Consider the following 15,171-nt stretch of genomic DNA (forward strand, 5'->3'; position numbering starts at 1 on the left):
GAAACGACGTTAAAACACTACGGCGGGCAAGCGTACGTTCGAGAATCGGCGTGAGTAGTCATTTGCATATTCTACGCTGACCGCCACCTAGCGGTCAGCGTAAATATTGCAGCCTAAGATACAACGGCGCAGGCTGATGTATCTTAGGCATGTTTAAGTGTATCTCAGTTTGAGAATACACTTAAACATAGGAAAGGGACTTACGTAGGCGTATCTGTTGATACGCCTACGTAACTTGTTTAAGAATATGGCCCTTCCTTTTTAGGCCAGTGTATCTATGCTCCTGATTCTCAGAATCATTTTTGCATAGATACACTTAAGGGGCCAGATTCACAAAGGTTAGCGGATCTTTAGATCCGTGTAACCTATGTGAATTAAGATCCGCCCTCGCAAGTTTGTGAGGAAAGTGTCAAATTCACAACACACTTACCTCCAAACTTGCGACGGCGGATCCTAACTCCCCCAGCGGAATTCAAATTCCGCGGCTAGGGGAGTGTCATATTTAAATCAGGCGCGCTCCCGCGCCGATTTAAATACGCATGCGTCGTCCGGGGAATTTCCCGGCGTGCATTGCTCCCACTGACGTCAATAGGACGTCAGTGGTTGCGACGTGAGCGGGACTTGCGACGCGCGTGTTCGTGAATCGGCGTACGCAAACGACGTAGGAAATTTCAAAATCGACGCGGGAACGACGGCCATACTTAACAATACTTACCCCTGCTTTTAGAAAGGGTAAGTATACGACGGAAAACCGCTACGGAAACGACGTAAGAACACAGCGTCGGGTCCGCGTACGTTCGTGAATTTCGCATATCTCGCTGATTTACATATTATTCAGTGTAAATCAGCGGGAACGCCCCAGGCGCCATTTTTAAATCAAAAAAAAGATCCGACAGTGTAACACAGTGTGACACTGTCGGATCTCAGCCCTATCTATGCGTAACTGATTCTATGAATCAGGTGCATAGATAGGACCAGAAAAAATCCGAGATACGATGGTGTATCTGAGATACACCGTCGTATCTCTTTTGTGAATCTGGCCCAAGATCCGCCATCTTACACTGGCGGATCTTAAATGCAATGACGCCGGCCGCCGCTAGATGGCATTTACGTGAAGGAGTCATTTGCATATGCAAATGATCCTTCTACGCCGATTCCCGAACGAGTTCGCGTCGCGTAACCGTCGCTAACGTCGTTTGCGTAAGCGGAAACTTACCCCTGCTATATGAGGGGTAAGTTTCCGCAAGTCTCGCGTAGGCCATGTTACGGATGGCGTCGGGTCCCCGTCGTGTTTTTTCGTCGGATACGTCGTTTACGTAAGTCGTTCTTGAATACGACTTTACGTCAATGACGCACACGTCGGCGTCATTGACGTTTTCCGCCGAGAACTGGAGCATGCGTATTGGGCTTTTTGCAGCCCGGCGCATGCCCAGTTCTTTTGCATCGGGGGCGCGCTTCATTTGAATAGAAGCCGCCCCCTTGGAGATCCGCCAGGCTACGCCGGGACACTTACACTCCGCTGTCCCAACTTATGGAGCAAGTGGTTGGGGAATACAACACCTGCTCCAGTAAGTTGGGACAGCGGAGTGTAAGTGCCCTAAGCGAAGCAGGCGGAGATTCTTGGAGAATATGGCCCTATATCATAAATTGTAGACACCAGGGGCCAGATTCACAAAGAGATACGACGGTGTATCTCTGAGTTCTGCCGGTCGTATCTATGCGCCTGATTCATAGAATCAGGTTACGCATAGATCTCCCTAAGATCCGACGGGTGTAACTGTGTTACACCGTCGGATCTTAGGCTGCAATTCGAGGCCGGCCGTTAGGTGGCGTTTCGGTTTATTTACGCAAGGAATATGCAAATGAGGAGATACGCCGATCCAGAAACGAACGACCGCCCGGCGTTTTTTTTTTATGTCGTTTGCGTTCAGCTTTTTCCGGCGAATAGTTACCCCTGGGTCTATGAGGCGCAGCCAATGTTAAGTATGGCCGTCGTTCCCGCTTTGCGATTTGAAAATTTTACGTTGTCTGCGTAACTCATCCGTGAATGGGGCTGGACGCCATTTACGTTCACGTCGAAACCAATGACGTCCTTGCGACGTCATTTGAAGCAATGCACGCTGGGAAAATTTCCGGACGGCGCATGCGCTGTTCGATCGGTGCGGGAACGCGCCTGATTTAAATACTACACGCCCCCTAGCCGCGGAATTTGAATTCCGCCTGGGGATTTACGATACGCTGCCGCAAGTTTTGAGGTAAGTGCTTTGTGAATTAACCACTTACCTCAAAAAACTTGCGGCAGCGGATCTTAAATCAGATAGGTTACGCGGATCTAAAGATCCGCTAACCTATGTGAATCTGGCCCCAGGGCCCGGATTCAGACAAAGATACAACGGCATATCTCCTGATACACCGTCGTATCTCTGAGTTCCGTCGGTCGTATCTATGCGCCTGATTCATAGAATCAGGTTACGCATAGATCTCCCTAAGATCCGACGGGTGTAAGTGACTTACACCGTCGGATCTTAGGCTGCAATTCCAGGCCGGCCGCTAGGTGGCGTTTCGTTTTTTGTATGCGAGGAATATGCAAATGAGGAGTTCCGCCAATTCAGAAACGAAAGCCCGCCCGTCGCTTTTTTTTTACGTCGTTTGCGTTCGGCTTTTTCCGGCGGATAGTTACCCCTGCTATGTGCGGCGTATCCTATGTTAAGTATGGCCGTCGTTCCCGGGTCGAATTTAGAATTTTTTACGTCGTTTGTGTAAGTCGGTCGCGAATACGGATGGACGTAATTTACGTTCACGTCGAAACCAATGACGTCCTAGCGACGTCATTTGGAGCAATGCACACTGGGAAATGTAGCCGGCGGCGCATGCGCATTTCGATTGGCGCGGGGACGCGCCCGATTTAAATAGTAAACTCCCCCTAGCCGCGGAATTTGAATTCCGCCGGGGGATTTACGATCCGCCGGCGCAACTTTAGAGGCAAGTGCTTTCTGAATACAGCACTTGCCTCAAAAACTTGCGGCGGCGGATCGTAAATCAGATAGATTACGCGGATCTAACGATCCGCTAATCTATCTGAATCTAGCCCTAAAACTTTCATGAAAACCAATCAATATACAGTTGTAGGGATTTTTTTTTTTTTTTTTTTTACCAAAGACATGTAGCAGAATACATTTTGTCCTAAAGAATTTCGTTTTTTTTTTTTATTATTGGATGTGTTTTAAAGCAGAAAGTAAAAAATATAATTTAGTTGTTTTTTTTTTCAAAATGTTAAGTTATCTTTTTTTTTTTTATTATTATTATTATTATTTTTCAAATGAAAAAAGAACAGTGGATATTAAATACCACCAAAAGAAAGCTCTCTTTTTGGGAAAAAAAACATTTACCGTATTTATCGGCGTATACCGCGCACTTTTTTGCCCGCAAAATCATGGGTGCGCGGTATACGCCGATACCCGCTTTGAATACTGCGCCGACATATACCGAGCGCAGTACACTCGTGTATTGTCGGGCAGTCTCGGGTCCTCTCGCGCTGACGTCCTGGACGTAGAGTTGCCGAGCCTGCCCGACGATACACGAGTGTACTGCGCTCTGTATATGTCGGCGCAGTATTCAAACTCGGCGCGGGAAACATGCGGGGAGGACGCGAGGACGCCGCAGAAGGACGCCGGACCCGACAAAGAGGACACCCGAAGCCACAGACGGACGCCGGACCCGACGAGGCCACCGATGGACGCCGCGCAAGACACCAAAACTGTAAGTACAAAAAACTTTTTTCCACATGAATTCGGGGCAACTTTCGGGGTGCGCGCTATACGCGGGAGCGCGCTATACCCCGATAAATACGGTATATACATTTAGGGCCAGATCCACAAAAACGGGCGGATATTTAGACGGGCGTAGCGCATCTCATATGCGCTACGCCGCCGTAAATCAGAGTGGCTCCTAGGGTATCCACAAAGAACTTGCTCCCATATGCGGGCCAGCGTAACGTAAATCTGCCGGCGTAAGCCCGTGTAATTCAAAGTAGGCTTGGAGTGGGCGTGTTGTATCTGGTATGACCCCACGTAATTGACGTTTTTTTACGAACGGCGCATGTGCCGTCCGTGGACGTATCCCAGTGCGCATGCGCAAAATCACGTCGCAAATAGTCAATGCTTTCGACGTGAACGTAACGTACGCAAAGCCCTATTCGCGAATGATTTACGCAAACGACGGAAAATTTGACGCTGTCCTGACGTCCATACCTAACATTGCGTATGCCTCATAGAGGCAGGGGTAACGTTACGCCGAAAAAAGCCTTACGTAAACGACGTAAAAAAATGCGCCGGGCGGACGGACGTTGTGAGAATCGGCGTATCTAGCTAATTTGCATACTCTACGCGGAAATCAACGGAAGCGCCACCTAGCGGCCAGCGTAAATATGCACCTAAGATCCGACGGCGTGCTAAGACGTACGTCGGTCGGATCTAGCCCACATTCAGTCGTATCTTTGTTTTGTGGATACAAAACAAAGATACAACGGCGCATCGTAGAACTTACGCGGCGTATCAATAGATACGCCGCCGTAAGTTCTTTGTGGATCTGGCCCTTATATTGTGTACATTGTTGCATGCATGATTGTGTAATCGCCAGTTAAAGTGCTGAATAGCAAAAAAAATCGGCCTGACCGTGAAGGGGGTAAAACATTCCGGAGCTGAGGTGGGTATTTGTACTAATCCTGTTCTTCTTCCATTTATGACATTGTATGACGCCCTATTCAGAATTTACAAGGTTAGTGCGCCAATGTCTTTACGACTGAACCTGTATCTGGACTTTGTCCGGTTTGCCTTTATTTTTATTTGTTTATTATTTTATGATTTCCTCTGTTATTCTTTGTTATTGTACAATAATATTTCAAAATTCAATAATAATAATAAAAAAAAATATATATATATATAAAATCTTAAAGAAAAGTTAAAAAACCCTTTTGAAATGACATTAAAAATCCAGATACGCCGCCGTAATTTCAGTTCTGTGTCGCCGTATCGTTACGCCGATTCTCCGAGGCGGATACGTCTAAAAAAATAGGCTTCCTCCGCCGACGTAACTTGAATGCGGCGGCGTATAATTGTGTGCAATATTACGTTGGCCGCTAGGTGGCGCTTCCGTCGTTTTTGGCGTAGAGTATGCAAATTACCTAGTTACGTCGATTCACAAACGTACGTGCGCCCGGCGGTAGTTTTTTACGTTGTTTGCGTAAGGCGTTTTCGGCGTAACGTTGCTCCTGCTATTAGGTGGCGCAGCCAATGTTAAGGGCCCTTTCACACTGGTGCGTTTTTGCCGCGTTTTCGCGGTAAAAATAGCGCTATTAAAATGCTCCCCATGCCCCTCTCCATTGAAATGAATTAAAACCGCGGTAAAAACGTGGTAAAATCGTGGTGTTTTACCGCGATTTTGACGCTCCGTTTTTACCGCGTTTTTACAGCGTTTTTTTATTAAATTTAATGGAGGGGGCATGGGGAGCGTTTTGTGAGCATTTTAATAGCGCTATTTTTACCGCAAAAACGCACCAGTGTGAAAGGGCCCTAAGTATGGACGTCGTTCCCGCTTCGAAAATTTAAATTTTTTACGTGGTTTGCGTAAGTCGTTCGCGAATAGGGCTGGACGTAATTTACGTTCACGTCGAAACCAATACGTTGTTGCGGTGTACTTGGGAGCAATGCACACTGGAATATGTACACGGACGGCGCATGCGCCGTTCGTAAAACACGTCAATCACGTCAGGTCATCGCACATTAGCATAAAACACGCCCCCCCTTCCACATTTGAATTACGCGGGCTTACGCCGGCCCCATTTACGCTACGCCGCCGCAACTTACGGAGCAAGTGCTTTGTGAATACTGCACTTGCTCCTGTAAGTTGCGGCGGCGTAGCGTAAATACGATTCGCTGCCTCGCCGTAACATCAAGCGCACGTACTTGAATCTAGCCCAGGGTGAATATGATTGGAGAATGTTTGGCGAACGTTCACTTAGAACTCACCTTTATTTATTTATTTAAAAACCACTTCGGTTCCCCGGGGGGGGGGGGACTTTCACCCCTTTCCTGCCCAGGACAATTTTCAGCTTTCAGCGCTGTCACGTTTTGAATGACAATTGCGCGGTCATGTGACGTGGCACCCAAACCAAATTTTTATAATTTTCTTCCCACAAATAGAGATTTCTTTTGGTGGTATTTGATCACCTCTGCGTTTTTTATTTTTTGCTAAACAAACTTTTTTAGTTTCTGTCATAAAATGTTGTTTTCCACTTCACTGACGGGCACTACTTTGCAGCACTGATGGGCGCTGATGAGGAGGCACTGATAAGGTGGAACTGATGGACACTGATATGTAGAATTGATGAGCACTGATAGGCGGCACTGATGTGCAGCACTGATGGGTGGCACCGATGAGGCAGCACTGATGGGCACTGATATGTAGAATTGATGAGCACTGATAGGCGGCACTGATATGCAGCACTGATGGGCATTGACAGATGGCACGGATGGGCATTGACAGGCAGCACGGATGGGCACTGACAGATGCCACTGACAGGTGGCACTGGCACTGATAGGCGGTACTAATTGGCAATGACAGGTGGTACTGATGGGCAGCACTGATGATGAGGTACTGATGAGGTTTTGACAGGTTTTACTGTAGGGCACTGATTGGCAATGTGGTGGGCACTAATTGGCACTTTATTGGACAGGAGATCCTGAGGGGGCACTGACTGTGTACATTTTTGGCACATTTGCTGTGCTGATAACAGCACAGACCCCCTTCTTATTCTTGTGAGAGGCTTCTTATCACGATCTGAGATGCGGGGTCTCAGACTGACACGCCACGCGCGCGGTCGCCACACTGCGCGCCCTCGCGGGCGTGTGCCGGCATGTTATCCTGCTGGACGTCATATGACGTCCAGTCAGGATAACAGAACCACTTCCCGGGCGTCAATATGCTGATATGCAGCACTGATGGGCACTGATGGAGGCAGGGATGGACTGGCCATTGGGACTACAGGGAGTTTCCCGGTGGGCCGATGGCTCAGTGGGCCAGCTTCAGTAACAGCGGACTGCCACCCCCCTCCGCTCCTCTGTCTCTCCCTCCCTGCAGCACTCACCTGGGGGGAACAGAGAAGCAGGGGGAGGACCAGAGGAGCAGGGGGGAGGGGACAGACAGCTGACTCAACAGCTATGGCCTGGGAGTTTCTCACTTCTGCCTAATCTTGTCCCATAAGGGGGGGCACCGAACTGATTCTTTGCCCCGGGTGAAATAATGTCTAGCTTCCCCACTGGTACTGCCTATAAGAGTACAAGTATCTAATAAAGTAGAATGGCTAGTGGCTAGTGAAGGGGGAAAGGGGGCTTGGGTGGCCGAAGGGGGGGGGGGTGCGGGAGTTGTCCGGCCGCCATGGGAGAGACCTGTCAAAGTGGGCCAGTCTGGATAAGGTCCAGGGCCAAATTTTTGTCCCAGTCCAGCCCTGCTGACAGGCGGCTGTGATGGGCACTGACAGGCGGCACTGATAGGCAGTACTGATTGGCACTGACAGGTGGCACTGATGTGCAGCACTGATGATGAGGTACTGATGAGGTTTTGGCAGGTGTTACTGTAGGGCACTGATTGGCAATGTGATGGGTACTGACTGGCACTGTGGTGGGCACTAATTGGCACTTTATTGGACAGGTGATCCTGAAGGGGCACTGACTGGGTACCTTTTTGCCACATCTGATGGGGCTGTGCTGATAATCAATGTGCTGATTAACAGCACAGACCCCACCCCCCCTGACAGGGAGAGCCGCTGATCGTCTCTCCCTGTCAGCACGGACCGAGGAATCAGAAACGATGATCAGCTGTGGTTGGTCACAGTTGATCACGTGGTAAGAAGCCTCTTATCACGATCGGAGATGCAGAGTGTCAGACTGACACGCCACGCGCGCGATCACCGGGTGCGTGCCGGCATGTTCTCCTGCTGGAGGTCACATGACGTCCAGTCAGGATAACAGAACCACTTCCCGGGCGTCAATATGCCTTTTGGCCGGGTGGGAAGTGGTTAAAAGAAATCTTCTTTTTTTTTTTTTTACTCACTTTAGCAGGTTGCGTTCTGTCGGGTCCTTTCTCCACAGACACCCCTGAAGTGCATTCACCACCTCAAAAAAGGTTTTCCGTTTAAATCTAAAAAAAAAAGGAAAAAAATTGGATATCATCCTAGAGCAAGATAACGATGAGTAATCAAATGACAACGATGAGTAATCAAATGACAACGATGAAGTTGTTTTCTTGGGAACATCTTGGCAGTGAGTAACGCCGATAACAATAAATTCCAACAGAAGTTCTAACATTTCCCCCTTTTTTTTACGCAAAACAAGAAGAACAAGTTTTAGCCGGAATGTAACTTTACATTTCCGGTATAGGGCCGATTTATTTATCAAAAACGTTGTCATTACTTAACCACTTCAATGCCGGGCACTTACGCCCCTTCCTACCCAGGCCAACTTTCAGCTTTCAGCGCTGTCGCTGTTTAACCACCAGGCCCAGGCCCCTTTTTGCGATTTGGCACTGCGTCGCTTTAACTGACAATTGCGCGGACGTGCGACGTGGCTCCCAAACTAAATTGGCGTCCTTTTTTCCCCACAAATAGAGCTTTCTTTTGGTGGTATTTGATCACCTCTGAGATTTTTATTTTTTGCGCTATAAACAAAAATTGAGCGACAATTTTGAAAAAAGTGCAATATTTTTTCCTTTTTGCTATAATAAATATCCCCCAAAAATATATAAAACATTTTTTTTCCTCAGTTTAGGGCGATACGTATTCTTCTACCTATTTTTGGTATAAAAAAAAACGCAATAAGCGTTTATCGGTTGGTTTGCGCAAAATTTATAGCGTTTACAAAATAGGGGATAGTTTTATTGCATTTTTATTATTTTTTTTTTTACTACTAATGGCGGCGATTTTTTTCGTGACTGCGACATTATGGCGGACACATCGGACACTTTTGACACATTTTTGGGACCATTGTCATTTTCACAGCAAAAAATGCATTTAAATTGCATTGTTTACTGTGAAAATGACAATTGCAGTTTGGGAGTTAACCACAAGGGGCGCTGTTGGGGTTATGTGTGACCTGAAGTGTTTTTACAACTGTAGGGGGGTGTGGCTGTAGGACTGACGTCATCGATTGTGTCCCCCTATAAAAGGGATCACACGATCGATGACGGCGCCACAGTGAAGAACGGGGAAGCTGTGTTTACATACGGCTCTCCCCGTTCTTCAGCTCCGGGGACCGATCGCGGGACTCCAGAGGCGATCTGGTCCACGAGTCCCGCGGTTCCGGTCACGGAGCTTCGGACCGGGTCGCGGGCGCGCGCCCGCGACCCACGGCTGGGTACTAGTACAGGACGTACCTGTACGTGGATGTGCCCAGCCGTGCCATTCTGTCGACGTATATGTGCAGGAGGCGGTCCTTAAGTGATTAAATGACAATTGTGTGGTCGTGCTACACTGTACCTAAACAGAATTTGTATCATTTTGTTTCCACAAATAGAGCTTTCTTTATATATATATATATATATATATATATATATATATATATATATATATATATATATATATATATTTTTATTATTATTATCAAATGGCCCAGATGACAACCCCCCTTTTAAAAATTATATTTTTTATTTCCTTTTTTTTATTATTATTAAAGGGCCTAGGGCCCCGGATGGCTACCCCCTTATTTCTTCTTTTTTTTGTAAAGGGCCCCCCCGCTTTTCAATTCAGCTGCAGTGCCCCCCCCCCCCGCTTCTCAATTTCAGGCAGCAGCAGCCCCCCCCGGTTCTCTGCTCCAGGAGGGCCCATGCCTGAAGCTGCCCCATAATAAAAGGGGCCCCATAATTCATGATGGCTGCTCTGTCCCCAGGCCGCGGGGAGGTTCTGGGGCGGGTGGCTGTCCTCTCCCTTCTTTTCTCCCTCCCTACTCTTTACCTCTTTCTCTGCCTTCATTTTCTTTTCCTAACCTCTATACTATTAGCCAGATTCAGAGAGACTTACGACGGCGTATCAGTAGATACGCCATCGTAAGTCTGAATGAGCGCCGAGGTATCTTTGCGCGCATTCTTAAACTGAGATACGCCTCACTGTTGCCGAGATACGACCAACGTAAGTCTCCTACGCCGTCATATCTTGGCTGCATATTTAGGCTGGGCGCTAGGGGCGTGTACGTGGATTTACGCGTCGAATATGTAAATGAGCAAGATACGCCGATTCACGAACGTACATACGCCCGTCACAGTAAGCTACGCCGTTTACGAAAGACATACGCCGGGGTAAAGATAAAACACCTCTATAGGTGGCGCAGCCCATGCAAGGTATGGACGACGGAACAGCCCTCGTATTTTACGTCGTTTGCGTAAGCGTACGTAAATGGGGCTGGGCGTAGGTTACGTTCACGTCGAAAGCATTGAGTATTTGCGACGTGATTCTGAGCATGCGCGCACATGCGCCGTACCAACGGCCCTTCATTTACATGGGGTCACGGTCACTTTACATGTAGCACGCCCACTACCTGTCTAATTTGAATTAGGCGGGGTTACGCCGGGCCATTTTCGCTACGCCGATGTAACTTAGGGAGCAAGTGCTTTGTGAATACTGGCCTTGCCTCACTATTTTACGTCGGCGTAGCGCAAATGAGCTGCACTACGCCCGCTTAAACATACGCCGATCTACGTGGATCTGGCTATATATCTCCATTCTCCTTTGTTCGCTAGCGCACACTTTGGCAGGCTGGACATTGTTATGATAGAGAAAATCTGCATTGCATTCAACTGATCGGATCTTGCTTTGAACTGTCTTTGGTTATTTGTCCTGCATATTCAACTTCCGTTTTTTCAGCCGGCAATACTGTATGTCCTGCCAAGTACTTGCTCTCTACAATATTTTATGTCCTTTTATGTCCTTTTTATGTCCTTTTTATGTCCTTTTTATGTTCTTTTTTTCTTGGCTGGAAAATGTTAAAAATCAATAAAATTTACGTTTAAAAAAAACATTGTCTTATTTTTTTTTTTATTTCTTTGTTCAAAAAAGTTATTTTTTCCCCAAAAAAATGTGCTTGTAAGACCGCTGCGCAAATACGGTGTGACAGAAAGTATTGCAATGACCGCCATTTTATTCTCTATTGTGTTAGGAAAAAAAATGTATAATGTTTGGAGGTCCAATTTTCTAGCAAAATAAACTTGTTTTTAACTTGTAAACAACACATCTAAAAAAAGAGGCTCGAACCTTAACCACTTAAGGACCGCCTCCTGCACATTTACGTTGGCAGAATGGCACAGCTGGGCACAGGCACGTACCTGTACGTCCCCTTTAAGTCCCCAGCCGTGGGTCGCGCGCACGCCGCGGGCGTGCGCCCGCGACACGGTCCGAAGCTCTGTGGCCGCGGGACCCGCGGACCCGATCGCCGCCGGAGTCCCGCGATCGGTCCCTGGAGCTGAAGAACGGGGAGAGCTGTGTGTAAACACACCTTCCCCGTTCTTCACTGTGGCTCTGTCATTGATCGTGTGTTCCCTGATATAGGGAAGCACGATCAATGACGTCACACGTCCAGCACCGCCCCCCTACAGTTAGAAACACATATGAGGTCACACTTAACCCCGTCAGCGCCCCCTAGTGGTTAACTCCGAAACTGCAATTGCTATTTTCACAGTAATCGGTGCATTTTTATAGCATTTTTTGCTGTGAAAATGACAATGGTCCCAAAAATGTGTCAAAATTGGCAGATGTATGCGCCATAATGCCGCAGTCATGAAAAAAAACGCTGATCGCCGCTATTAGTAGTAAAAAAAAAATAATCAATAAAAATGCAATAAAACTATCCCCTATTTTGTAAACGCTAAAAATTTTGCGCAAACCAATCGATAAACGCTTATTGCGATTTATTGTTTTACCAAAAATATGTAGAAAATACGTATCGGCCTAAACTGAGGACAAAAAATAAAATTTTATATCTTTTTGGGGGATATTTATTATAGCAAAAAGTAGAAAAAATGATTTTTTTTCAAAATTGTCTCTCTATTTTTGTTTATAGCACACAAAATTAAAACCGCAGAGGTGATCAAATACCACCAAAAGAAAGCTCTATTTGTTGGAAAAAAAGGACGCCAATTTTGTTTGGGAGCCACGTCGCACGACCGCGCAATTGTCAGTTAAAGCGATGCCGTGCCGAATCGCAAAAACTGGCCAGGTCCTTTACCTGCGTAATGGTCCGGGTCTTAAGTGGTTAAAGCGAGGTTCCACCAGCGATTTTTTTTTTTTTTTTTAAGTTAGCAGCTACTAAGGACACTTACCTGTCCTAGTCGCCCGCGATGTCGGTATTTAAAAATACAAATAAAGTAATTTATTTAACATGTTGACAATATAATAAAAGGGCTTATGTATTTAAATATTTTGCTGTGCAATTAATTCCTGTAATGTTTTTAATAATTTTCTAGGATTATCACCCCCATGAAGTGGCCATAACGTGGTATTTTCCGGGAAATAGACCCCCAAGTGTTCCTACTAATCTAAAGTTCCATTGTACTTTTCTAACCTCTTGTAAAAGTCATTTGTTGTCAGTAAAACAATTTACATTCCATTCTACATTTAAGCCTTGACTTTTTACGTCTTTTACCCATAGTTTGAAACCTTTTTTTTTTTTTTCATCTTTACAGGCCATAGTCATAAATACTTTTTCTTTTACAGCTCATAGTTATGGATCATTTATTTTACAGCTCATAGTTATGGATCATTTATTTTACAGCTCATAGTTATGGATCATTTATTTTACAGCTCATAGTTATGGCTATGTTTTTTTGTTTTACAGCCCATGGATAGTTATTAGATCATTTGGACAGCCCGTAGTTTATATAGCTGAGATTATAGATTATGTCAAACCAAAACCTTTCTTTCTATTTTTTTTTTTGCATGGGGTTTTCCCCTCAAAACCTATACCAGATTCAAAGGATCTGGTAAAGAATTAGGGGGGACCACACACCATTTAATTTCACAATGGGTCGCATTTGGCATCCATACTCAGGCCCTCATCAAGGTGAAGGAATGTATTTTTTAACCACTTAAGGACCGGACCAATATGCTGCTAAATGACCCAAGGGGTTTTTACAATTCGGCACTGCGTCGCTTTAACAGACAATTGCATGGTCGTGCAACGTGGCTCCCAAACAAAAGTGGCGTCCTTTTTTCCCCTCAAATAGAGCTTTCTAGAGGTGGTATTTGATCACCTCTGCGGTTTTTTTTTTTTTGCGCTATAAACAAAAATAAAGCGACAATTTTGAAAAAAATGCAATATTTTTTACTTTTTATAAATAAATATCCCCCAAAAACATATAATATTTTTTTTTCCTCAGTTTAGGCCGATACGTATTCTTCTACCTATTTTTGGTAAAAAAATCGCAATAAGCGTTTATCGATTGGTTTGCGCTAAATTTATAGCGTTTACAAAATAGGGGATAGTTTTATTTATTTTATTTTTTTTACTACTAATGGCGGCGATCAGCGATTTTTTTCGTGACTGCGACATTATGGCGGACACTTCGGACAATTTTGACACATTTTTGGGACCATTGTCATTTTCACAGCAAAAGATGCATTTAAATTGCATTGTTTATTGTGAAAATGACAGTTGCAGTTTGGGAGTTAACCACAGGGGGCGCTGTAGGAGTTAGGGTTCACCTAGTGTGTGTTTACAACTGTAGGGGGGTGTGGCTGTAGGACTGACATCATCGATCGAGTCTCCCTATAAAAGGGATCACTCGATCAATGCAGCCGCCACAGTGAAGCACGGGGAAGCCGTGTTTACATACGGCTCTCCCCGTTCTTCAGCTCCGGGGAGCGATCGCGAGGGGGCGGCTAGAAACGAATAGCCGCGCCGTCGTCCCGGATCGCTCCTGAAGCCACGGGAACCGCCACATGTACAGGGGGGGTCCCGATCGGACCCCCGACCCACGTCTAGGCAGGGACGTACATGTACGTTGATGTGCCTGTCCGTGCCATTCTGCCGACGTAAATGTACATGCGGCGGTCTGGAAGTGGTTAAGGAGAAACTATTTTTTTTTTTGTCCCCCGGTAACATCTATACCCAGTGGTGTATCATCCATGTGTGCAAAGTTTGCACACGGGCCCTAAAGGCATGGCCCGTGTGCATTATTTTGCATTTTTCTACATTAAACCTCATTTGCCATGTAGTTGCCCACCCCATTCATTTGTTCAGATCTTCTTGCAAGGTTTCCACATTCTGCGGAGAAGTTATTGCCCTGCTTAGCTTAGTATTGTCTGCAAATACAGAGATTAAGCTGTTTACCCCCATCCTCCAGGTTGTTTATGAATAAATTAAATAGGATTGGTCCCAGGACAGAACCCTGGGGGACCTCACTACCCACCCCTGACCATTCCGTGTACTCCCCATTTATCCAGGGGCGGACTGACAACTCATGGGGCCCCCGTGCAATAGAAGATTATGGGGCCCCTCTGGCTTACAGATGGCCACCACGCCAGGAGGTAGTGCAGAGGCGGGCAGCTAAAATCTTGGGATATTCACATTAAAAGCATGTCATTTTCGGACAGAGCTAAAAAAAACACAGATTTTTACATACTGTCCCTGGTTTTACTGAGCCTGGCAACCCGTATGGGGCCCCCTAGTGGCATGGGGCCCTCGGGCAGTGCCCGAGTGACTCAATGGTCAGTCCGCCCCTGCATTTATCGCATATGAGTATGAATCCGCGCAATAAACCTAAAACGCCAGTGGAAACGCACAACCAGGGTGCAACAAACGTCCTGAGGTGAATAGATAAGGAGCTGCCTCTACATAATTAGTGCACCTAGGTGAAATAAATGAGTAAATTGATAGAAAGTGTAGAATTGGCACCAATTATAATTCATTGGCTTTGACTTTCTCTCTCTTAACCGCTTGCCGACCGCCTACCGTAGTTTTACGGCGGCAGGTCGGCTCGGCTGCGCAAAATCACGTAATATAACGTGATTTTGCATTTCAGCCACTAGGGGCGCGCGCGCCACCTGCTCACCGCTAGTACCGACACGCGTTCCCGGTGGGCGCAATCACCGCCGGGCACCCGCGATCGATCGTTACAGAGCGAGGACCGGGA

General features: G+C 46.4%; 1 protein-coding gene across 1 annotated transcript in view; it reads right to left on the reverse strand.

Annotated features, from left to right (window-relative positions):
• The window catches only part of LOC120933632 (alpha-N-acetylneuraminide alpha-2,8-sialyltransferase-like), a 79,923-nt gene that overhangs the window by 36,368 nt on the left and 28,384 nt on the right, over positions 1–15,171 (reverse strand). Inside the window, exon 3 of the mRNA XM_040346942.1 lies at positions 8,110–8,196. Within this exon, the coding sequence (XP_040202876.1) occupies positions 8,110–8,196 (87 nt within the window). The remainder of the gene's footprint in view (positions 1–8,109; positions 8,197–15,171) is intronic.

This window comes from Rana temporaria, chromosome 3 (assembly GCF_905171775.1).
Source record: "Rana temporaria chromosome 3, aRanTem1.1, whole genome shotgun sequence".
Lineage (NCBI taxonomy): Eukaryota > Metazoa > Chordata > Amphibia > Anura > Ranidae > Rana > Rana temporaria.